The sequence below is a fragment of the Pteronotus mesoamericanus genome, unplaced genomic scaffold, assembly GCF_021234165.1.
Source record: "Pteronotus mesoamericanus isolate MK-2021 breed Mesoamerican mustached bat unplaced genomic scaffold, CSHL_Meso_final contig_20, whole genome shotgun sequence".
Lineage (NCBI taxonomy): Eukaryota > Metazoa > Chordata > Mammalia > Chiroptera > Mormoopidae > Pteronotus > Pteronotus mesoamericanus.
This window is the reverse complement of record NW_026555085.1, coordinates 84,540,150-84,567,372: the sequence shown is the minus strand read 5'-3', so window position 1 is coordinate 84,567,372 and position 27,223 is coordinate 84,540,150. Positions and strand designations below refer to the sequence as shown.

Sequence of the window (27,223 nt, the reverse complement as noted above, 5' to 3'; positions counted from 1 at the left end):
TAGGTTTTCAGTGTTGTTCGTTTTATATTTCGATGGGCTCCTAGATTATAAAAGTAATCAATGCTCATAATAGAAACTATGAACAATATAGAAGGCATAAAGAAGAAAAAATAATTCTAATCCTATTACAGAGCTGTTATTACAGTTTGTATTTGGTGTATAACTTTCCAGACATTTTGTATTCACATACATACACACACACACACACACACACACACACAGATAGGACATATGTATTGTAATGTATACATTCTATTTTAATGTATATTCTATACATTATATATATTCTAATATTTTTACTTAATATAGCTTGAATTTACCCCATTGCTAATTATTATTTTACAATATAGTTTTTAATGGTTACATAATATGCCATTCTTTGAATCTATTTAGCTATCTAATCATTTTCTTTTTGATTAGTAATTAAGCATTTTCCATTTCTATCATTAAAAAAAGTATGTCAGTGGACATACAGATAAATCTGCCACATTTACAGGAGTTTTTAGGAATAGAATTACTTGGTCAAAAAGTATGCATAATCTTAAGGATCTAAGTCTCCTAGAAAGTTTACACTTCTCCTCAGCATGTAAGAAAGAGCGTCATTTCTCCCATCCAAGTACTAACCAGGCCCTACCCTGCTTAGCTTTCGAGATCAGACAAGATCGTGTGCGTTCTGGGTGGTATGTCCATAGATGTCGTTTCTCTACATCTTCATTTGGCATTTTGAAATATTTTTGGCCACTTGCTTATCAAAAATCTTGCACTTTATAGTTGACAAAATGTGTATTTATTTATTTACCATTTTAGGTATAATTTGTGAATTTACCTTCCTGTGTTCATTGCTTACTTTTTTATATTGTAATGTTTTTAGGGTGGTTTGTTTGTTTTAAATTGACCAATAGAGATTGTTTATAAAGATATTAAGCTTTCATCTGTTACACATTGTACATATTTTTAAACAAATAGCATCATCTGTTAAGTTTGTTACAGATATGTCAGCATTTTCATTTTAATTATGAATGGGATTTATTTTACCATTATATTTTCCAAATGTTGAATATGATTATAAAGGAAGATTTTGGTTTTCAAAGTAAGTTTGTATCTTGACACCTTATGTAATTATATTATTACTTCCAATAATTATTTAGTTAACTCTATTAAGGTTTTTTGGTTGACAGCCATATCATCTGCAAATAATGATAATTGTGTATCTTATTTTATGGAATTGTACTTCCTTACTTTGTGAAATCTTACTGCATTAATAAGAATTTTCTAATAAGAAAGTCTACCAGTAGTGGGAATAGTTAATAACCTTGTCTTTTTTTCTGGTTTCCGTGGAAATGCCCATAAGCACAAAGTTGACAATTCTTATGAAATATATAGTGTTCTTCATGTTAAACAAGTGGCCTTATATTTTTAGTTTGCAGTTATTTTTATGAGAAATGGATTTTGAATTTTAATTGAAGTACTTGGGGCATCTATGTAGAGGCAGATGATTTTTCACATTGAGCCATCCTTGCATTCTCAAAATAAATGATAAACTAATGATTTAGTGTTCTTATAGTATAATGCTTGGTGCATTTGTTCATTTTTCTTTCATATTTTGTCTATATAAATGAATTTAAGACTTACCTGAACTTCATTTTGTGACTTTATTGTCAGTTTCTGGTATCAGGTTTATACTACCTTGGTATTAGGCATCTCTGAGCTTTGGAAGAATTTGCATTTGGTTATATTATCCTTCTTAGTCATACTGTTTTATACCTTTATTTCCATTTTTCTTGATTTATATTTGCTGTGGACATGCTAGATACTAATTAATTAATTATAAAATACAGCTCTGGATTAATTCCCAATCTTAACTATTTTCTTTTTAAAATCTCATAGTTATTACTTATTGCTTCCTCCCATGCATCTGCTTCTGCAACCTTAATTTGTTTTAATGTTGAAATTTAACAGAGAACATTAGCCCCACTTCCCACCATCGCAGACCCTCTTTAGTTTCCAGTAATTATATGATCCCTTTCTTGTTTAAAAAAAAAAAAAGCAGCTTAACTACTTTTTATAAAACCACTTCCGGTAGAACTGCAAATTCAAAAGTTAGTGGTAAATACAGAGGGAAAATCCCTATCATTTCTACATTTCCTCTCTGAATACTAAGTTATTGAAACCAAAATATGCTTACAGGGTATTACTGAGGTGTCACCTTTTGGGGGTTTTGTTTTCTGTTTTCAGATATTGCTGTGGTGGAGATGAGTGATGCCTTCCGGCAGCCATCCTTGTTTTACCACCTTGGAGTGAGAGAAAGTTTCAGCATGGCCAACAACATCATCCTCTACTGTGATACTAACTCAGAATCTCAGCAGTCACTGAAGGTACCTCATTTGTTTACTAAATAGTTACTATAGACACCAGAATTTTAGGGGCACCTCTCTGTCATCCAAAAAAATTTAAGTAGTTTATGTTTGTGAAAGGATGTTTTTGTCAGTCTGATAATTGTGCAAGAATTACTAGTTAAGTTGTAAAGTTTATCTGGAATTCAACATAGGAATTTCATGGTACACAGGTAGGGAAAAAACGAGCTCCAGTTAGAGTTACACCTGAGGAGACTGTATTAATAGGAAGTCAGTACAAACACCAGAGAAAGAAGAGGTTGCATAAGGTATGGTCAAACCTCATGCTTATCACCGTTGCGGGTTTTGTTGGGTACACCTATCTCCAGCTAGAAATTCTATGCTTCCTACTGAAATTACTCTAGATAGAAATTCTCTGAGTATCGCCAGAAAATTGCCATCCTCTTTCACAGGGATATGATTTCAATTAAGATGAGAGAAAGGGGAAATAAAAATTCACTGTATTCATCTATAAAGTTCAGCATATTCCATGTCGTTCTCTCCATTAGAGGAACTTAAACAATATGAGGGTATTTTCTCCACGCAGAAAATTGCCTAAAATGCTTTTGCAAGGCCAAGTAATTTTACACTGTATGATTCTTTGAAAAGCATCTAACAGTTCAGTGAAACCCATGCTGAGTCTGATATTATTCATTTCCTTTGTGAAACTTACAGCTAGCTTTACATGCTTTTTTTCTCATCTTTATCTTCCAGTTCCGAAATTAACAGCCTTGGGATGTGGAACTCAGAGCCATATTTCTAATGGCTTGGTAATTGTTATATGAAGACCTCTAACCCTGAATCCATACAAAAATTACTAATAGTATTTTGCATTTATCTTAATACCTAAAGTTTGCATGGCTTTCTATGAAAAATCTGCAGTTTCTTTTAGCAAATACATTTACTTCATGCCAGGCATTGTGCTGGGCATTGATAGGCTATCCCTTTCCAGAATACTCTAGATAGTCTTATGAGATTTATTCCTACTCTGTCTATATCTGCTTTTTATCTGGAGAAATTCTTTAAGAACCCTCCAGATTTACTTTTTTAATTAATGCATTAATAAAGTTTTGTGATGGTGTATTCTGAATTAGACATTTTGACTTGCCACTATTAACAGTTGATGGAGTGACCTTATTTCAGTTATTCTTTTTATTCTAATATTTTACTTTTTGCATTAAGTTTATTTTAAACAGGCAGTTTGTGTTGGACATTTTTCACTCTATGTTATTTTTATTCTTGCCCTATTTGTATTTGATGATTTAATTTTATGACAATTCTTTCCTAGCAAAAATTTTTTTAAGTAAATTACAATTACATTTGAGAGAAAGATAAAGCTAATTTTAGGGAAATTAAGAAAACAATCCATAAACAATTGCTTCAAAAAGAATAAAATACCTAGGAATAAACCTAACCAAGGATATAAAAGACATGTACACAGAAAATTATAAGACACTAAAGAAAGTAATTGAAGAAGATACAAATACATGGAAGCACATACTGTGTTCATGGATAGGAAGAATTATCATCATTAAAACGTCCCTACCACCCAAAGCAATCTATAGATTCAATGCAATTCCTATCAAGATTCCAATGACGTATTGGAAGTAGAACAAATATTTCAAAAATTAAATAGAACCACAAAAGGCCTCACATAACAACAGTGATCCTGAGAAAGAAGAACAAAGTTGGAGGAATCATGCTACCTAATATCAAACTGTAATACAAGCCAGTAGTAGTCAAAACAGTCTGGTACTGGCATAAAAACAGACACATAGATCAATGGAACAGAATAGAGAGCCCAGAAATAAACTTGTATTTGTAGCATGTACAATGAGCTAAAGATAGTTTATTTAATAAATAGTGTTGGGAAAATTGGACAGATATGTGCAGAAAAATGAAACTAGACCACCTTCTGAACTCCTGCCCTTCACAACAGCATGGATGGAACTGAAGAGCATTATACTAAGTGAAATAAGCCAGGGGGTAAAAGACAAATCCATATGATCTCACCTATAAATGAAAGCTAATCAATAAAACAAACAAGAAAAATGTAACCAGCAACATTGAAAGAAAAAACAAACCCACAGAAACCAGAAAGGAGGAAGGAGGTAGGTAGTGAGGCAAAGAAGGGGAAGGGTCAAGTCAAGGAAGTTGTATAGAGGAGCCATGGACAAAGCCAAGGTGAGGAAGGATTGAGGGTGGGAGGTGGGATGGGTGGGTTAGGGGAAGGTGGTGGCAGGAAAGTGGAGACAGTTGTACTTGAACTATAAAAAAATTATAAATTAAAAAAAATCATAGACCTAAAGAAAACGAGAGAAACTACACCACCTTTTTACACAGCACACAAAAATAAATTCAAAATGGATCAAAGACTTAAATGTTAGACCTGAAACTATAAAAATCCTAGAAGAAAACAGGTGGCACAATCTCGGATATTGCTCGTAGAATTTTTTTTATCAGGTATACCTCCCCAGGCAAGGGAAACAAAAGAAAAAATAAATGAGGCTACATCAAACTAAAAAGATTTTGCACAGCAAGGGAAAACATCAACAAAATAACCCACTGAATGGAAGAACATTTGCCAATACATCTGATAAGGGGTTCATATCCAAAATTTATAAAATGCTTAAGAAACACCAAAAAAAATCCAATTAAAAAATGGGCAAACAACCCGAATAGACACTTCTCCGAAGAGGACATGCAGATGGCCTATAGATGTATGAAAAGATGCTCAACATCAATAATCATCAGAGAAATGCAAATTAAACCACAACGAGATACCATCTCACACCTGTCAAAATGGCTATCATCAATAAATCAACAAACCACAAGTGCTGGCGAGGATGTGGAGAAAGGAGAACCCTTTTGCACTGTTGGTGGGAGTGCAAACTGGTGCAGCCACTGTGGATAGCAGTATGGAGATACTTCAAAATATTGAAAGTGGGTCTGCCTTTTGACCCAGCGATCCCACTTCTGGGAGTATATCCAAAGGAACCCAAAACTAATATGAAAGAACATGAGCACCCCTATGTTAATTGCAGCATTATTTACAATCACCAAGATATGGAAGCAGCCCAAGTGTCCATCAATAGAAGAGTGGATGAAACCACTATAAGACATATATGCAATGGAATTCTACTTGGCTGTAAAAAGGAAGAAAATTTTACCCTTTGCAACAGTAAGGATGGACCTGGAAAACATTATGCTAAGTGAAATAAACCAGTCAGAGAAAGACAAATACCATATGACTTCACTCATATGTGGAATCTAATGAACAAATTAAACAAACAAGCAAAACAGAGACAGACTCATAGGTGAAGAGCAGATGGCAGCCAGTGGGGCGGGGAGGGGGGTAAGGGGTGAAGGGATTGAGCAAAAAAGAAAACTCATGGACATGGAGAGCAGGGTGGTGATCGCTGAGGGGAGGGAGTATAAGGGGACTAAATGGTAATGGAAAAAATACTATAAAGATTAAACCTCAACAAGTAAAATAAAACTTCTCTTTTCAGTCTAAAAATAAATAAATAAAAAGCTAATCTTATCAGAAATTTGTGTGGAACAACTAAACTGATTTATTACATTGCTTCAGCCAGCCTTTAAATAGAAGTATTATTGCTATTTGAGTGAAATAGTTCTTTAAAAAGACTAGTCTATCTAAAATGTATTTATAATAGTGCTTGTTTTTGAGCACTAACTATAGGCTAAGTAATAGGTGCTTTACCTGCCTACATTTTCACACTAAATTCTTAAATCATCTGTGTGTGGTATATATTCTGTCACCATTTTATAGAATTGCAAACTGAAGCTCAAACAAATTTAATCATTTGCCCAAGTTGTAGCTAGTAAAATTTGGGACCAGGTCTGCTTGGCTCCAAAGTTCCATCCTCTTTAACCACTCAACTTTATTGCAATTACTTCTAGTTAGAAGGGTATCAGACATGCCTGCTAAGTGTGTATATTTCAAAAAGCCCATCAGGTTTTTCTCCTGAGTTGTTCCCAGCAACAACCATTTTTCTTTTCTCTTTCTCCTTTCATTAGCTTAAGCTTTTTGCCATTTTCTTATTTAGCTTGTTCCTAGCCCAAGTAAGTGTCCAATTACAGAGGACAAAGGTCTTTAGAATAGAAAATATTTTTTTTTTCAGTTTAACAATTTCTTCTGAGCCCAAGAAATTCCTCCAGTTCTCTGCTACTGAGAAAAGCCTGTGTGTGTATGTTCAATTTTAGTTATTCCTGTTGCAGTTAGTTATAGATATAACTGCATTCCTGCCATCTACAAATAAAAAGGAAAGCTAATGTGAAATAAGGCAGAACAAGAGATATTTATAAATAATATGTATGGATTCACCAAAAAACAAAAAATATGAAACACTTCCATTTTCACAGGGTAAAGGCAGAATGATAATGCTGTTCTTGTCATATACCTAACTTCACTTGGGTTGAATCTTTGGACATCTAGACAGTACAACTATACCACTTTTATTTTCATCTAGTGCTCTTTGTTAAAGAGGGCAAATTCTTAGGAAGAAATCATTGGGGAAAATATTTTTTTAAAGGTTTAAGCTTCTGAAGAATAATTGATGGGAACCATAAAAGTACTTAAAATTTATGCCTGAGTTTATCTGAAAAGATAATTTAGACTATAATCATACGTCACTTAACAACAGGAAATATTCTGAGAAATGTGTTAGGTGATATCACTGTTGTATGAACATGTTGCTGTACTGAATACTGTTGGCAGTTAAAGCATTGGTAAGTATTTGTATATCTAAACATTGAAACAGAAAGGCACAGTGAAAATATGATATAAAGGATAAAAAATGGTACACTTGTGAAGGCACTTACTGTGAACGGAGCTTGCAGAAATGGAAACTGCTCTGAGTGAGTGAGTGAGCGAGCGAGTGGTGGGTGAATGTGAAGGCCTAGGACATACTGTGCACCACTGCAGACTTTATAAACACTGTACTCTTAGGCTACACTACTTTTATTTTTAAAATCTTTCTTCAATAATAAATTAATCTTAGCTTGCTGTAAACAATTTTACTTTATGAACTTTAAAATTTTTTTAACTTTTCAACTTTTGAAATAACACATCTTGAAACACACAGTGTACAGCTGTACAAAAATGTTTCCTTTATATTCTTATTTTATAAGCTCTTTCCTCCTTAAAAAATTTTTAATTTCTTAAACTATTTTGGTTAAAAACTAAGACATAGGCACACACATTAGCCTAGAGCTGCACAGGGTCAGGATCATCAGTATCACTGCCTCCACCTCCACGTCTTGTCCCACTGGAAGTTCTTCAGGGGTGATAAGAGGCATGGAGCTGTCACCTCCTGCGATAACAATGCCTTCTTCGGGAACACCTCCTGAATAACCTGCTTGAGGATCTCCTTGAGGAAGTGGGTCTCATTTCCTTATGAGCAGAAAATACACTGTGCACATTTCTCTGTGTTAATGAAAACCTTTCAGTGTTGGGGTTTATATTTTCACACTTTTAAGGATCCTGTTGAGGTCTGCATAAGCTTTTGCTAAACCCTTCACTGAGTTTCCTTGGGTTTTCTTCTTTTTTTGTTTTTTTCTCCTTCAGTTTCCATTTCTTTTGCCTCTTGTTCAGCCATGCGTTCCCGATCCTATTCCAACAATTCATTAATCAGTCCCTCAGGAACCACTTCTAGGAGCTCCTCAATGTCATCCTCATCCATACTCAGGGTAAAGTTGTTTGCCATTTCAACCACAGCCTTTTTGGTTTTTGCAACCTTTGTGCTACTACATTAAGATGGCTATGACAGCACTAGGTGATAGGAATTTTTCAGTTCCATTATAATCTTATGGAACCTCTGTCATACATGCGGTCCATAATTGAGCAAAACATTGTTCTGCAGTGCATGACTGTAATCAAATCATGTACTTACAGTAAGATTTGTATCCATTTTAAATCAAGTACTATTTTGTTGTAGGAAGAATAAAATATTTAATTTTTTTCAAAAAAAGATTATAATTGTACTCTAAGAAAGGGAAGCTGATATTCCAGATTTCCCTTAGCACATAATAACAGAGTTTTCACAATTTTCTTTAAATAAATATCATGACTCCTTATGTTCCTATGAATAAGACTATGCTAAGACATACATTGCTTTAAACATAAGAAATTGCTGTAACAATTGTTTTCTGATTTATTTCATGCATAATAGAAATTATCAGACCTTCACTTGGAAGTCTGGAGACTGTTGGCCAATGAGCTTTGGGGCAGATAACAGGAAATGTATCTGACATCACAAAGGGCTTGGGAGAAAGGAGTAGTTGTTGTGTAAAATGAAGTTATTTTACTGAACTGTTTCTTCTATCATCAGAAATTCCTTTATAACAATAGGTCTCAGCCCTAATTCTTGTGACTCTTCCCCCTTTTGCTCCCTCTCTTTCTTCTAGACCACTCTCCATTCACTATAAACAATGCTGATTCTTAAAAAAAAAAAGCAAAACAAAACAAGGTAATACCACTGCACACTATCAGATAGTCACCAGTGAAAAGCCTTATAATACAAATAGCAAGGCTGTGGAGAGTGGGAAACTTACACATTGCTGGTGGGAGAGTACTGTACATTGGTACTACATTTTGAAGAGCAGTTTGGCAATATCTAATAATATTAAATCAGCGTATCACCAAGACTCAGCAATTCTGGCTCTAGGTGTGTACTGTGTACTATAAGGGTCTCTGAGATGCATAAGGAGATACAATCAAGAATGTATATGTTAACATGGTTTGTAATAATGCCTCTCCCAAAGGAACTGGTAAATATCTATCAAGAGGAGAATGAATACATACTTCTAGGTATAGCCATTCAATGAAATATTATAAAGCACTTAAAATGAGTTATGTGTCACTATCAATATATCTCAGAAGCAGTGTTGAGGGAAAAAGCAAATTATAGAAGCATGTGTACAGTAACATATTATTTATACAAAATATAATCACATACAAGACAAAGTTTTCACACACATTTGTGTTATAAAAGGACGGAAGTATGCATGGGAGAGCCATGGCTGGGTAGCTCAGTTGGTTAGTGCGTTGTCCTGATTCATCAAAGGTTGCAGGTTCAATATCTGGTCAGGGCACATATAAAAAGCCACCAATGAGTACATAAATAAGTGGAACAACAAATTGATGTTTCTCTTTCTCCCTTCCTCTCCCTCTTTAAAATCAGTTTTTAAAAATTAAAAAAAAAGAAGTGTGCCTGGGAGTTCTGAACACCAAATTCAGGGTAGTTCTCTTGTTAGGGGATATTTGTGGAATAGAATTGGGAGGGGAAGACAAGAGTCTTCAGCTATATCTGTAATATTATATTTCTAAGTTTAGGTGATATACAGCCATTCATGGGTATGTGATGATTTTTATACTTTTGATATACTTGAAATAGCTCATAATTAATATTTTTTTAAATAAAGAAGAAGTTGCCCTAGTCTGTCATTTTCTGTATCTGCCAGGATTTACATATACTTTGGGCATTTGAAGTCCAAATTATTTTTTAGTTGCTTTTTCCTAATGTTCTAGCTGCAATTAGAAAGTCTCAGAGGTATTTGGATCTTTCTGCACAAAGATAATCTTTATTCCCATTTTCTCCACTATAGAATAAATGTTTTTCTAGAGATTTAGATGCATACCATTTAGTCACACAGTTTGTGGTGAAACATAATGATTATGTGAGATTATTCTTTGTTCAAGAAATTTAATTGTATTTTTCTCTTTAATCATTGCTTGAAAAGTTGCTTTACAGATGGATTTCCAGAAATCTATCAACGTGCTTACTCCTTCACTGTTTCACTGAATATAGTACGTACATATACATGGCTGAAACTCTTACTTTTTCTCAGTGCCTCTGGTATTTTTTTGATTGGGATCCAACTGGCATGAAATTTAGGTGCACAAACCAAAATTTTTAAATTGGCCATTAAAAAATCAATTTTTAACAGGACAGTGGTTTCTCAAACAATGAAAAGTAGAATCACCAAATGATTGAGCAATTCCACTTCTGAATATATACCCAAAAGAACTGAAAGCAGGATCTCAAAGAGATGTTTTGTGTACCTGTGTTCATAGCAGTATTATTCACAGTAGCCAATACAGTCTGAATGTCCATCATGGATGAATGGATAAACAAAAAGTGATATACACACGCAATAGAATATTGTTCAGCCTTAAAAAGACAGGAAATTCTGGCACATGCTACAACATGAATGAGCCATAGTTGCTTATCCAGACAGTTCCATGGTACATAGACCCATGCATGATCTTTTAGCTGCAGGTACAGGGTAACCTGATATCCTTGAGAGTTTATGTGTGTGAAATTGGACAGTAAGTATATTTTTCAGGTACTCATTCATATCCATTTCAAGTAAATGGTTATAATGCTCTGTATTACAAATTTTGATGATTGTACCAGTTTCTAGTTAATGGGTGAGGACATCATGGTAATTTTTATAATTAATACCTTGAAGTTAAATTAAATCATTACCTGTGTTTAGTGAATCTACTCAGATTCCAGAGTGTTCTTAAACCCATAAATATTTTTTGATCTTTATACCACTACTTTTTTTCCTTAAAGTTTTACCTTCCTTACCGAGGTAAATAACTAAGATGAGTGTAGTTTTGGACTGAATTGTATATGAAATTAAAATTTTATATTTTTTCAAAGGTTTCTTTTAGTTTTACAATTTATTTTTATTGCATTCTTTTCAGTACTTGAAAATAACACCTAGCTCAGTTAGTGGTACAAAATTTATACCAAACATTAGGAAAGAAAGTAATTTGAAAATATGATCCTATAAAGTAGCCTAACAGTTTGTGAACCAGAAACATTGCCTTGCCCCTTTTAACATTGCTGCCCGTGGACATTCCTGCAAGTATTCTGCTCACTTGTAACCCACCATTGATTTGTAAACCGGGGCACTCTGTACCCTCTCCACCCTGTTAAATAGCCATCATACACTTCCTCTCATTATTTCATGGAAAGATTTTTCCTTTCCTTTGAGAGAAGAAGCAAACAGTCTTGTTCTTTTATTTTACTTATTTTAGAAATGATTCAGCTTTTATCTGAGCTCTTTGACGTTCCATGTCAATATGCGGAAAGAGGTAATTTTGAGGAGGAACTGATAGATCATGCATTTGAACACTGCTGTATCAAGATTTTCTCTGATCATCTTGAATTGACAAGCTAGATGATTCATTTAGAGGAGTTGATTTCCCAGTTGTAGAATATATCCCTGAAATTTTATAAAGGGCTTAAGACTGGATAATCCAGTTTTCTTCCATGCCAATTACCAATCCTACATCTTCTTATCCAGTAATAAGAAATTATTACTGGATAAGGTATCCCCTTGTTTTCCTTATTCCTCTTCTGTCCTCCCCACCCCCCAGCTCACTGTTTGTAGCTTATTACTACCATTTGTCAAAGGGAGAGGGAACTGTCTGCTACACTATAAATGGAAGATGTCATCGTATTACTGGGTTAGGACCAGGTATTTTTTCATGTGTAGAGACTTGCATCACAGGCCCATGTGTTTGAACATTTTAAAGAGCAAGAAGGAATACCTCTGCACGCAGAAAATGTGAATCTGAAAGCATCCTGACTCCCACCCAAATATGGCAAGTTTCGCTAAATTCTATTCGTTTTCATTCATTGTAAATAAATGACTCTGTGGAAGTTAATCTTGGTGGCACTCCAACCCATCATCCTATTTGGGTCCTTTTAGAATGCACCCTTAAAATTATGACTGGAAATTATGTGTAAAATATAATTTACTGTACAGAAATACATTATACCTATAACTTTTGGACAACACAGGGTTTGTTTTTTTTTAAAAGAAATACCTGTACTTGAATAATATGGTCCAATTAGGTGATGCTGAAAGAAACATCTAGTGTCAAAGAAGAGGAAGGTAATTACAATTTAAGCAACACATTATAAGGAAAAGTTTGAGTTAAGGAGCTGTTTAAAGTGCTATGTATAAAATGTCACTCATCAGCATCCCAGCCCAGTTTAAAGACACGTATTTACTTATGGTCGAGTTCTCCCATTAAGATACAATTTATTTAAAAGTGAAACGAAATTAAGAGGGAAGAAGAAAGGAGTCTAGAATTTCTTTAGGATTACTTTCCAGCTTTGGTGTAAATTAACTTGACTTTTGGTACAGGTTGTTTTAGTCGACAGTTGCTCATACCAAAACAAGAATGTGCTCTTACCTCTGATCACAAAACAACAGTGGTACAAAACGTCTCTGGATCTGGAAATACAGGAATTGTATTTGATAATACAATAATCAAATTTGTATAATTTTAATACAAATTAAAATTTGTATTATAATATTTTGATAATATTAATAATACTCATTTTGTATATGGCTTTAAAATTCTTGAAATACTTTATAATACTTTCATTATATTTGATCTTTAAAAACAACCCAATGAGATAGACAGGTTAGGTGCTTACTATATAGATTGGACAGATAGAAGATATTTTTTTACAGATGAGAAATAAGCCCAGAGAGAGAGTGACTTAAGGGCACACAAAGCTAATAAGTGTCAAAGCAGGGCAAGCCCCATGTTGTTGGATTTGTCATTAGGTACATTTTCATCTGAGTCTGTAAAATTCCTAGATCCTGTAAAAACATGATTTTCTAGGTTTTTGTTAGATTGAGTTGTGTTTTTAACCTTGATCTTTCGCATAAGCATAACACGTAAGCACGTACATAATTAGTTTCCTAACGTAAAAGGTGGGCTCGTTCTGTGACACTTGTGTGGGAGTCCTTCCCAAGCCTGCTCAGCTTTATTTCAGCAGCATGGGGAATGGTAAAGATGAGTCCCACCTTCCCAGTGAGGCTGAAGGTATTCACAACAGCCAATCCGATATCTCCCTGGCAAGCTTTGAAGCATTGAAGTTGCATAAGAGGCTGGAGCTGGAGAGTATAAGAAATTTCTCCATTCCCTCCACCGTTAGTGGAAAACTTGCCAGGCTCCACTGGACAGAAAGAGAGATCAGAAGGGAAGACCCAGAAGGTCACCGGCGGGGGGAGCCGTGTCCTCTTCCTGGCCAAGAACTCCCAGATCCTTTCTTTTCTTTCTGGAACTGAGATCCTGGTTGCTCATTCTGCCTCTCCCACCCTGAGTGGATTTGACTTAGTAACCCCACGCCAGCTGTTCCCACTTCTTTGCCTTGGCTTTAATTATCCAAGTTTTAGGCACAAACACTTTCCAGTTTTGGAGATACTCCATTTACTTATCCTTAAAATGACCTTTTTAAAGTTATAGTGTCTCAAATAGCTATGAAAAGTTGTCTTCCTCTTCCCATGTAATGAGACTTAGACTAGACTATCTCTTTGTCTTGCTTCTCTATTTAGTCAACAAAGGGTACTGGAAAATTGAAAAAGCATTTTTTTGGTTATTTCTGGTACAGCCAAGGAGTACACTGACCAGAAGTCCTCTAAAGATTTCAGAAAATTATGAAGTTGGAGTGAGGTAATGCAGCTCCAGAAACATTCACTGATAAGGAACTGAAGTGTATATTTATTTTAGAACTATATTTCTAGGCATCTAGATGAAATGCTTCCATGGAGTGATGTAAAATATAGCAGTTGTGTCTCACATTTATTCTCCTTCCTCCTTTTACTTCTTTTAATGGGTTTAGTACAAATTAAACATTCACTGTTCCACCCCAGTAAGTGGATACCTTTGAGGTCTTGTTTGCTAATAAGAATTCAGTAGATTCTTATAAGGATGGTTTTAATACAGTTTCATGATTGGTTCTAAGCCGTGAGCAGCTGTGGTTCTATGGTGCCAAGCAGAGCCTTGAGCTCACTCAGTTCCAACCACAGCTCCTGTCACTGCCACTTCCACTCCTATGCATGGTGCACCAAAAAAGAGATGATGGCAGAGTAGCTCCAGTGCAGGGCATGGGGGCATCTCTTCTTCCAGTGCCGCGAGGATAGTGCTGATTTTGATGGGCCTTTAGCCAGAAGCAAGTGGGAGAACACAGAGTTGGAGGAGACCAGCAATCACTCATCCCAGCTCTTAGTGTGTTACAGTACAGAGAAGTGAAATGGCAGCGGGATTGTCAGGAGAAGAGCCAGAACTTGCGCATATCTTATACATTCTTTAATTTACTCATTTATTATGCTTTTATTGAGTACTCAGTCTGTGCCATTCAGTTTGCTGGACCATTAGAGTTCAAATATGAACAAAACGTGGCCCTGGCATTCAAGGTGGCTTGGGCTGGAGAATGGGAAAATCACAAAGAAACATTTGCAGTAGCATGTGCAGTGCTGCCATAGAGGTGTGTTCGAGGGGAGTGGCAGCAAAAATAAGGACTTCTTTTGGGAAGTAGGTGTCAGTGAAGACAGTCAAGGCCAACTTCACAGAGCAGGTTGCTCTGAGGATGCTATGTGGCACAGGATGAAGAGAGGGGCTTTTCCTTGTTACTTAGAGGTAGGAAAGCAGCTTCCTATCCAGAGAAGTGTCTAGAAGAGTGCGGTTTACTACTCCGAAGAGATACATCACAAATCAAACTTGAAAATTCTCCATACTGAGTTCCTGGCTTTGTTGATTATCCAACATTTTTCTATTTATTTTATAATAATCTTTTTTCATAAACACGTGTGTATGTGTGTGCATGTGCACGTGCGTGCTTGTGCCCACACAATAAGCTACTGATGAAACACCTGTGGGAAAAGCCTCTTCTGACCACCCCCCACCCCACCCCCACCACCAAGTGTCACTCATCTGTTTCTCGATTCCCCTTCCCTGGGCACCACCATTGCCCAAGCCCTGGACTTTTGCAGTAGCTGCCTAAATGCATTTCCCCTCCAATACTAAATAGAACCATCTAATTACTGTTTTTAAAACTTTAACAAGGTCTACCTGTCTTTCCTGGGCAATACATTCACCTGATAGAAAAATTTAAAAGTGAAAAAGAATGTGTAGCACAGTGGAAAGCCACTCTTCTTGTCCCCAAGCCAGCCAGCTCCCCTCTTCACTGCAGACCTCTGTTATTAGATTCTTGTGTATCCTTCCAGAGAGATTTTTTGAAGGTACAAATTTGAATTTCCTTTATCTCTCTTTGATACATAAATAAGAGCATAGAGTAAAAGCCATTCTATACTTGGCTTTTTCTTCACTTAACAGTATATCTTGGAAATCATTCCATATCACTACATAAAGAACTTCCTCATTATTTGTTCAGCTGTACTGAATTACGTTGTATTTAGGTACCATAGTTTAGCCAACCAGTTTCTAGTTGATAGACATTTATGTTGTTCCCAGCCTTTGCCATTATAAGCAGTGTTCCCTGTGTATTGAAACTTCACTATGTGTATCGCTCAGCTTAGAAAACATTTGACTGCCCAATGTCCACAGAACAGAGTACTATATGGGTATTTGGGCAGTCAAAGCCCTCTTTCTAATCTTATTTGTATTTGCCAAATGAACTTTCTGCTTTAGCCTAATGATTACCATCAAGATCTTTTTCAAATACTCCTTTAATTCTCTCTTCTATACTTCCCCAAATGAACTGTCTTCTTTAGTCAGTGATAATATTTGTTGATCTAAATGGGCCTTTGCTGCTCTTATTCCTCTCCCTTGGATCCTCACCTCCTAGCTTTGCATTTGGTAGTTCTGTTTGTTTCTCATTGGCTCATCTTAAGTTCCACCGTCTCTGCTGATCTTCACAGGCATCCTCAACCTATACTAGCATCTTCTTTCTCCCAGAAACCTCACCCCTTGTGTGCACATACATGTGCATCCAGGCCTATGATATTTCTTTCTAAATGTGCACATGTCCTTTATTTTATCATAAAGACTGTGAGGTTTTATCATGAAGATTTTATGTGTGTGTGTATATCAGAATTACCCAGCACAATTTCTTTCTCTATAGAATTTTGTTTACTTATCTGTTATCCTCAAACATTCAAAAATCTTACGTACTGCTCTAGGCCCAAGCTCTCATTGGTCCCCATCAGCCCCATGTTGATCCGGGGATGAAGAATGATGGCCAGTCCCCTGAGTTTTGCATCGCTCTTCTCTTACCTGCCAGAGCTGCCTCCTCTTCTTAGCTACATGGACCCACCCTCCCACCCTTGAGGCTCCACAAATGCCTAACATTTCCTGTTTCCATGACAACATACATCCTATCTTTTCCAGTAGACTGTTGTTTCTTTTTTCTAAATCATGATTCCCCAACCTCAGTGAAGCCTTTATAATGTAGGCTTTTCTAGATTCTCACCTGTGTTTCCAGTCACTTTAACAGCTAAGAATAATGATGATAGCTAGCTTTATCAAGAGCTTTCCATGCATCAGACACATTATTTGCATGATCTCACTCATCAAACCTTGAAGATAAGAATATTGCCGGTGATATGTTTATTGCATTCTACTTATTGAATAATACATAAATTATATTTATGACTATTTATTGATAAATGGCCTTATTATCTGTGCGTGGACTTGTCCATCCTGATAAGTGGCTGATACCCTTTATTTTCAGCTGCCCAGGAGGCAGCACGCTGCTTAGTCTTCCCCCAGTGCATGGGTGAGGTTGTACTTAGGGAAAATGAATTTATTTTTTATTTTCCAAGAAAATCATGGCTGGTACAATAATTCTGTGCTTACATATTCTGCTGAAATGTCATAGATAATTCAGTTTTTGGATTTTACATGTTTGTGCTGTTTTCTGTGCTCTCCTAAGTCCGGTCAGGCTGTAGATGTCTCAGATACAAAAACTTATTCTACACTCCTTGAAATTTCTAACTGCTAATGAAATTGTATAGCTCAGTTAATTAATTGACTTAATTAGTTTTGTATTGACTTCTGTTTTACTTATTTCTTTTTTCAGGAAATCATTTGCCAGAAGAATAATGTGAGTATTTTAGTTAACCCTTCCAGAAACTTTCTTTTCTTTTCTAACAGCTAATCTCTGGTATTTTTTTCACCCTCACAAAATTTTAATTCCCATCTCTGTTTTTCCTCTTTAGAGTTCCTAACATATCAATAGAAATATGATTATTTTATCCAAATATTCCTTTATAGTAAAATTTTATTTTTAATAATGAGAGGTAAGACTGATGCCTTTTCTAAAATACGTAATTGTTTTTGAAAACAATTTTGCAAAGTAGATTCAATTTTTTGGAATTATGAATGACACTAAAGCAGCATATATACAAACATAGATACACGTGTGTATGCATTTATATTTACACATATATACATACCTATACATATATAGTCTATATAGACAAGTTGAAGATATACATACACACATACACATATATACATACCTGTATCTATATATTTTTCTATTTGATTTGTCTATCTACTACCTATCTATAGAGATTGATTTAAGTTCCTATGTCTTGTATCTGTTTTTGAGATCACACTACAAAATTCCTGCTCTCCACACAGAATTAAACAAAAGTTAAAAAGTGATAAATTTAAAAATTAAAAGAATGGCTGAAATAAAATAATACACAGGTGAATCATCTTGTTAGGCCAACCAATGGCTGTACTTTTCATTTTGGAAAGGGAGCCAATATTTAAAAACTTTAAGGAATGTATTTCTACAACTTAGAGTGCAAATAATATACTACAAAGATCTGCACATTGATTCAATTTAAGGTAATATCATTAAAAGCACAATTGATAGCTTTTCTTTAGATCAGAAATTTAAAAAATTAAGATTTTACCAGATCAGAGACTCACAGCATAAAAAATGTTGCTATTATAAACTCACCATATACCTATCAGCAGGAAATGAGAAATTATTGCCTGTGCATCAATTTTTGTAACATTTCATAAACAAATATTGATTGCCATGTACCATGTGCCAAACTTTGGGCTGGTGCCACAGGGATTCACTAATGAGGTTGAAAGTGACTACAGCCACATTTCATAACTTCCATGAGACAACAAATGAGAAGTGCTGGAGTCTAGTTGGGGGAAGAGGCCAGTAAACAGATAAGTACACAAGCCCATTAGAAAATTAACACAGGGCAACATGCTAAAGAGTGGGTGACCATTATATCAAGTGGTCATGGAAGGTCTTTCAGAGTAGGTAACAGACGCTACCTGAGACCTGAATGATAAGAAGGAGCTAATCATGTCCATGATGCTTTGGATGTGTGGAGAAGCAAGTTTATAAGATGATAAAATACTGCACATTATGACCAAGTTGTCATTAACTTGAGTAAGCTGCTATTTCAGGTGCTGGGTGTCCTTATTAGAAGTTGAGTTTTTTCCCCTTACTGATGTGGCTCAGTGGGTTGGGTGTACTCTTGCAAACTGTAAGGTCGCCTGTTTGATTCCTGTTCAGGGTGCATCCCTGGGTTGCCCACCAGGTCCCCAGTTGGGGGCATGCAAGAGGCAACCAATAGATGTTTCTCTCGCACATCCATTTTCCTCTCCCTCTATTCTCCCTTCCTTCCCTTCTCTCTACAAGTAAGTTAAATCTTTAAAAAAAACTTGAATTTAAAAAGCGTTGAGTATTTTGAGCATATATTTCAATATATTTGAATGCTGAAAGCATTTCTTCCCAGAAACTTAATTAATTTTCTTCACATACTTATGTTCATTTTTATGTGTTTTTAGAAAATAAAATATAGAATTGGCATTATTTTAATAAAAACAGTGAAGATAATTAGATAGAATAAGACTAGATTTTGAGCTGTGGGTTTTTTATAGCCATGGAAACGAGCATGGGCCTGAGAGACCGGTGTTACTATTTTATGACAATGCCTTAGTGTTTTGCAATTTAAGGAAATGTGATCTTTCTCCTTCAAAAAGCAAGTTTAAATATTTCAGAAAAATATTTAAAATTATCTTCTTAATGAAAGGCATTTGTTGCACTTGAGATGTCTGTTCTTGATCACACAGTGGTTGTTTTTATTTTGCTTTGGATTATTAGTGATTTCAAACTCTGGGTTTGGTAGCAGTCTGCAAACAGAAATTGGGGTAATATTTCTAAGTTATATGTGAGCCCACGTGGAAAATCAATTCCCATGTTATTAATCTTCATTTTGAAAAGTTGCTTTTTTTTTTTTTGGCAGTTTGTATCTTTTTAAAAAACACAACATCCCACGACCAACCCTCATGCTTTTTTCCCCACTGTGAGCCTGCTCAGCTGTCTCTTAGCTCAAGCCTCGTAGCATCCATGGGCTTCCCGCAGCTTCGCAGCCTCCCCTGTGTTTGAACATCAACAATGGGAAATTGAAAAAAATATCTATTTATTGCTTCAGGAACATAGGCGAGAGGCTTCAAAAAGTGCAGTGAGGCCAGGATCTTAGGAAAACCTCATGCTGGGTCTTTTCAACAAGGGTTCTGAAGCCTTCCTTATTCCTTGGGGTTTGAAGAAGACAATTTCAGGAATCTGTTTTACTCTGTTCTTTGCATGACTCTCATTTGTCTCTCTTTGCCCCTGCATTGCTCAACACACACCCCGACATCTGATAGTCATTCTCTCCTAGAATTCCTTTTGCACAGATGCATTATCCCCCAATGCCCAGAATTGCAAGTGTATTATATTTCATGTCTTATACACAGATACACGTGTCATTAAGGCTTCTGAGGATACAGAACTTCATCCATCAGCAGAATAATATTCTGAGGTTCTAATATCACTTTTATAGTTTACTGGGGGCTTCTGTATTTTTTCTAATTTGTGATTTAGAAGATGCAGAGCATTTTCTTTCGTGATTTTGTTATAGTGTTTATCTAAAAGAGGAGTATTGAATTCTCTTTTTATAACTCACTCATAGTTTAAGCTCTGGAAGCTTTGGAAAGCAACCTCTTTAAGAATATGTATGTCTGTCTTTTCAGCCTAGGTAGTAGCTTTGAGTGAAAGGATTAAATTGGTGGGCATGCTGTGGGGTCTGGGCTACATTTTAGAAGCAGGATATGTTTATTTTCCCTCGTTCTGAGTAGTCTTCCAATTATTGTTGCATGAAGGAGAGCTTGAGAAAGGAACGGCTTCATGTTCTTGATTTAAAAATCAAAGCTCAACGCCTGGAAGTTCTCATACTTTAAATGGAACCCAGATCCAGTTTCTGCTTCATTACTTGACATACAAGAAGTGCCTCAAAGAATAAAATGTTCAAAAATAACTAAGTCTGGCCACAGGGCACTTGGCATTTGTCTGTGCCCTGTGACAGTAACTTGGCTCATGCAAGGTTCATGGAAGGTGACCTGAGGCAAAGGGGCATGTGCCAGCCCGTAAAGGCCATTGGGGAGGGTGCCCAAACCCCTGGTGTTAATGGCATACCCTCTAGAGAAAGAGTCTGTAGGCTGGAGTCCCAGCACAGACCAGCAGTGACCTCTCCCGCCTTACCTGTTTCATCACCTGTAAAATGGAGACAATAGCAGCGTCTTCAGGGGGTTGTTGTGAACTGTGACCGTTCATTTCCTGGCACATGCAAGTGGTAAATAAATGTTTGTTCTCATTATTTCTAAGCATCACAGAAGTGATGTGTTGTTCTCCGTAATGCTGATGTGCCTGGGAACCAATAATCTGAACTCCCCACGCTCCCTGAAACAGTATTAAATAAACTTTTCCACATATCTCATTCTGACTTTCAGTTTTTTACTTTTTCCTTTCTCTGTGGTTTTTCTCTTAGAGGTCTCTCCCATTTCCTTAGGTTCAACCATATCAAATAATTCCCAGATCTGTATTTTAGCTTGAAACTCTTACATGTTCCAATCCTGTCTTTTCAACTCTGTTTTGGATATTTTCACTTTGGGTACCCTGCTCTCCTTAAATCCTAATCTCTTTAAAAGTGAACATTTCACCCTGCCATCCCAAATCAAACCTCAGCTCCTTGACATTCTTTTCAAATATTAACTAGAAGTCTGGGTCTCTTTGATTAATTACCTGATATATACCAAGTGCCCCAGAGTGCCATATGTTCATAAATAATTAAGTGTGGTTCTACGTCCTGAATTCTTGCTTTTGTTAATGATACCACTTCTTCAAGTAGCTGCATTTAAGACTAGAGAGTCACCTTTGACTCCTTCTCTCTCGATATCTGTAACCAGCTGGCAGGTCACATTGAGTGCATGTGTCCATTGCTACTGCTGCTGGTCCGGTTATGCCTCACAGCTTCCTAACTTATTTTCTCAACTCTTGCTGCTTTCCCTGTCAGTCCTTTCCGTTTTCTGCCCAGACTGTCAGAATGCACAGCCTTGATGATGTTTTCTTTCCTGCTCTGAATCTTCCATGATTCCCATTGGCCAGCATGTGTTGTTTCAAATCCTTAGCCTTGCATTCGCTTCTCTTCCCTGAGCCTAAGCTCTGGTCAGACTTGCTTATTATCTACTCAGGTGTGTCCAGTGCGATTTTGCCTTTCTTCTTCCCAGCTCCACTTTTGTTTGCACAAGTATACCCTGTTGGCATCATTAGTGACTCACAGAAAGTCGCGATGAGTGAGCAGAGAGCAGCATGGGCTGGGGTTAGAGAGAGGCAGACTTTGGATAGTCAGGCCCTTGTAGTACAGTGGTATGTTTTATCTTCATCTAAGCAAGGAAAGGAGCTTCAAGCAGCTGAGGGAATGATCTGATTTAAGTTAAAAGATCACTTTGACAGTTGGATAAAGAATAGATTGGAGGCCAAGAGTGGAAGCAAGGAAGCCCGCACCAGTTAAAAGCCAATTACAGTGGTGCAGGCCAGGTATGTTGGAGGCATGGTCTGTAGTGCTGGCAAGAAGATGGAGGGGGTTGGGCAAATATGAGATAGATTTCCAAGGTATAACAGGACTTTGATCGGATATGGGAGGTAAAGAATATGGAAGTATCAAGGATAACTTCCAGGTCTCTAGTTTTAGTACCTAGGAGACTAATGGAGCCCTGACTGAGGTGGAGTGACCTGGCGGGGAGCAGCTTTGCTCTAGCATCAGTCACAGCATAGCCTGTCACGTGGGCAGCCCTTAAACGTTAGCTCTTATTATTTTCATATATTTGTGTCGTATCTCTGACTAAATTTTAAGTTCCCATAAGGCTGAAGGCCGTGTTTTAAACTACTCTGTTTTTCCTACAGTGTATATCATGTGCCTTAGCCATGAGAGTGAATAAATATTTAAATTGAGTGATAGAAACTTTCCCATAGTGTTTTTTGTATCATCTGTAAGTTCTAATTATTTGAAGTAAGCAATTAAAGAAATTGGCAGAAATTTCCATTTTTGTAAGTCATAAATAAGACATGAGGTTTTTCTATTTCCTTTCACATTCAGGATTATTATTTAAAATACTTAAGTAAGACTTGTGATTGCGTTAGTGTGGAATGTACAGGCTAGCTCACCACCTCCTGGTGCCCCTCTCCACAGATGTGCACTGGGAACTACACATTTGTCCCTTACGTGATAACGCCACATAACAAGGTCTACTGCTGTGACTGCAGCTTCATGAAGGGGTTGTCAGAGCTCATGCAGTCGAACTTTGAGCTGCTTCTTGGACCCATCTGCTTACCTCTTGTGGATCGTTTCATTCAGCTTCTGAAGGTGGCACAAGCGAGTTCCAGGTCAGTTTAATAAATGAAGTGTTATTCTACTTTATTTATTTGTGTATCTGATAAGATGTTTCTTAGATATAGTACACAGCAGCCAAAAACCAGGGAAAAAAATGTAACACCCTCTAGGTGGATAAAATAGATGCCCCATAGTCCACATGTTGCATTTTATTCATTTATTCACAGACTAACTTGAAATAAAAAAAGAAGACTGCTACCTGTATTATAGTGATGGTAGAGCTAAAAAGAAATTCAAAGTACAGAAACATTATCCAAGTAAATGTCAAGGGACTTTTAGTGTAAGAGCAAGAACTCTGTAAAAATTACGGAGAGCATTATTTTATTTTATTTAAATATCATGTGGTTATTTTTTTTCACTGTATTTAAAAGCTGATATTTATGTTGTTCAATAATGAAGCTGAGTCAGAAAGTAAGGGTATATTATGTTTAAATCATAAGCACACCTAATTTATTTAGGAAAATTTGTATTTAGAGACATAAAATTTAAAATAATGTTTAGGTATTTTAAGTGGTACATTACAGGGTCTTAGGAAATTCATTAACATAGAATATCTACCTTCCTTCCTGAAGCAAGGTGGAGTATTAATGGAAATATAGGACTTCTAAATTTCTTAATAACGCTAGTTATATGAGGTGTTCATTTTATGCTTCTTAATGAATTGAAAGCCACCAATGCTACAAATGTCACTTTTCCTTATAAAATGATTACTTTTCATTGTAATTCTTCTACAATTAACTCTGTGAAATGTGTTTTTCCACCAGCCAGTTTTTCCAAGAATCTATACTCAGTGATATCAGGAAAGCTCGTAATTTATATGCTGGTAAAGAACTGGCAGCTGAATTGGCAAGAATTCTGCAGCGAGTAGATAATATTGAAGTCTTGACAGCAGATATTGTCATAAATCTGTTACTTTCCTACAGAGATATCCAGGTGAGAAGATGCCTAAAATCTTTTTCATATAGTATATTAGAGTATTTCATATAGTATAGTATAGTATATTAGAGTGTATAGTATAGTATAGTATAGTGTATGGGAGTATTAACATCAAATTTCAGTTAACAAATAAGTCATTCCTGTTAGTACATGTGATTTTTTTATTGACTCTTGTATGCTTTCCATCCCGAGAGTTTATGATGAATGAAACAGACTCCTATGATAAGAGTCAGTGATTGTGAATGACTTGTATGGTAAAGGTCTTTTTCCTCCAAAAGAACAAAAAGAAAATTCTGCAAGCATAGCTAACCCAGGTACAATCTGTTCTATTCTGTTAGCTTCAGGTACACCTATCAGTCAATAAGGAAAAACTTTGTTTTGGCAAATAGCCAAAAAATTCTAGAGCTTTGTGGATATATCTCCATTGAAATTGTGTTGCTTAAAATTGATACTGCAATATCCAACTAGCCAGAAGCAAGAAGTATGCAATTGATTAATTATAAAACTAACTTAAAAATCTTTTTAATTTTTCAATTACAGTTGACACATAGTGTTAGTTTCAGCTGTCCTACATACTAATTTGACATTTATATAAATTACAAAGTGATCACCCCACAGTTATTACAATATTATTTACTGTGCTCCCTATGCTATACTTTACATCCCTGTAAAAATAACTTTTAAAATATATAATATAAAACACACTTACATGCCATATTATTTTTATTGACGTGTCTTAAAATTGTAAAAATATGGTAAGTAGAATGAAACCCTCTCCAAGTTGGGAATTTACTATTAGATTTTTATAGTAAAATTTAAGCAACTTCTGGTTTCTTATTTTCAGAGTTTTGGGCCTAAGTAAAGCTTCATGTGAACAACAGAGATTTACACACATGGAGAGGTGTAGCACTTAGGACCCCGTGACTAGTGTAGTGTATTCATGTTGAAACAAAATTGTTTTGTTGCTTATAATGGAAGTTCAATCAACTGCTCCATATTCTTGATATTTTGGAAATTGCTTCCTTGAACGTAATGGATAGGACACTGCACACCAGGAACCTGGCTCCATGGAGAAATGTAACACCCTTATTAAAACAATGTAGTGTTATCATGCTAGATGGTTTCTTGGTTTTCTGGTTAGACATAGAAACTGTATTTCTTATGTTTTATTTTTATAATCAAAAACCCTTATTTTAGGAAAAAACAGTTTCTCCTTGGTTCTAGCTTTTCAATGTATTCTTTGGATTCTAGTTCTTTTTTTAATGGCCTACTCAGATTCAGATATCTGGTTGTCAAAAGCATTTCATTGTCAGAACCTTCTCCTAATGGTTTAATTCTATGCTGTTCTCTTGTTTAAAAGGAATATGATTCAATTGTGAAGTTGGTAGAGACTTTAGAAAAGCTGCCAACCTTTGATTTGGCCTCCCATCATCATGTGAAGTTTCATTATGCCTTTGCACTGAATAGGTAAGAAGAAAAAGTTCCTGTTTACAATGTGCTAACATGTTATTTTTTAACCTGCAGTTTTTTTCTAAACTATGTTTTTGTGTAGCCCTGCAACTGCTCCCTGTTAAAATGCAATATTAATATTTCCACTTCAACCATATACAGGAAGCATGCATTCTGATTTTGGGGGGTCAGTAAAAAGAGTTCTCACTGTTTTTATATTAAAATCCTTAAAATTCTTCTCTGTTGAAATTTGTATCTGCTTTTTATATATTTTTAGAATTTTTAAAAATTACATGAATATGATGTTATGTTTAAGCAAATATACTCCACACCAAATGGTAATTCATGCAAAAAATGACTCAAGAAGGATAAGGGTAGTTATAACTAGGGGAACATATTCCGAACCAGAGAATATTTTCACTGGGACTGCTCCAAACACACCTAATTATAATCAGAACTCTATTGGCCACATAATTGGTCATGTGTTCATGAATCTTCTAGGTCCAGGACTGTTACTGCTGATGCTACTCCTGCCTCTATCCCTTCTGTTCACATCATAGCACATACCTTGGTGCCACTGCTACCCAGAGTCACCCAGGGGACTGTCCTAGATCTGGCCATGGAGAGGCCTAAGGCACTGAGCTGTCCAAAGCATGCTTAGTTGTGCTTTCTCTTTCAAGGTGGAGAACTGAATATACACATAATTAACACAACTGAAGGGAATGGAAATAAAAAAAAAATGGAGGGGACATCCTGTCTATTGAGCACTTGCCATGTGTCACTGAAGACTCAATTATTTCACAGATGAGGAAACTGAAGCCTGGAAAGGCTGAGTAACTTTCCTTCAAGGCTCATAGTTTCATGTCATAAAGTTGAGGCCCAAACCCTGATCTGTCTAATGCTGATGTCTGTTTTTCATCACCACATTCTCCAGCCCCTATTTACAAAGGAAAAGTCAGCATGCTGTTCAACCAGAGATGGTTTCTTTCCTTTGTTTATCCATCCAAACTGTAGAAATTGCTAGTATTATCAATAAATGTATAGTAAAAGTGTATTTTTATACCCCATTTATTAAACAACTTTTTCTTTAGATTTGACAAAGTGAGATGAGACCACCAGAGATTGCCTGCTCCAATTGGTTTTAAAATAAGTCTTTTTTTGTGGGGCTTTTATTTTCTTCAAGGTGAAACTTTTTTAATACTTTATTCTTAATATCAGAACCAAATGAAGGTATACAAATTATAAAAACTGTCTCAATAAACATCAATATTTTGTTGAAGTCCCCAGATCCCTAGGACATAAGAAAAAAGAAACCATGCTTTTGTTTTGTATTATTAGATTTTTCATTCCATGGGGGGAAAATATGTAGCTTAAATCTTAACTCATAGGTTCTTTCCAGGAAAATTTATTGAAATTATCAGAAATATTTTACAGTCACTGTTTGAATCCTCTGGAATTTGGAAGGATCACTGAACTCTATTCATTAGAACTAAAACTTCTCTAATTCTACTGCATCCTAAAGGCTCAAGTTTGCCAGTCATTTTTGAAAGATGGGATGGAATATGTTCTATTTTGAAATGAAAAATGAAAGTCTGTAAGAGCCTCTTATATTTTTCTTGATGTTTTATCTTTACCTTTTCTAAAATAGAATATAATGAGTTGATAAACATATTTGTATGAAGTGTTAGTCTAAACCAAAGGTATTTAGGACAGAGTAAAAAACAAATTTTATAAACAGAAAGATTCAAAGTAGTAGTTGAGAAGAGAAATGACTTTCTTAATAATGGCTTTATTGAAATATAGTTTATATTCCATACAATTTATCCATATATTAGTTTTTACTATATTAACAGAGTTGTGTGAACATCAACATAATACATTTTAGAACATGTTCA

General features: G+C 35.7%; 1 protein-coding gene across 1 annotated transcript in view; it reads left to right on the top strand.

Annotated features, from left to right (window-relative positions):
- The window catches only part of MAP3K5 (mitogen-activated protein kinase kinase kinase 5), a 169,883-nt gene that overhangs the window by 44,161 nt on the left and 98,499 nt on the right, over nt 1-27,223 (top strand). Inside the window, exons 2-6 of the mRNA XM_054570020.1 lie at nt 2,236-2,375; nt 17,273-17,296; nt 22,743-22,936; nt 23,708-23,876; nt 25,240-25,346. Of these exons, the coding sequence (XP_054425995.1) occupies nt 2,236-2,375; nt 17,273-17,296; nt 22,743-22,936; nt 23,708-23,876; nt 25,240-25,346 (634 nt within the window). The remainder of the gene's footprint in view (nt 1-2,235; nt 2,376-17,272; nt 17,297-22,742; nt 22,937-23,707; nt 23,877-25,239; nt 25,347-27,223) is intronic.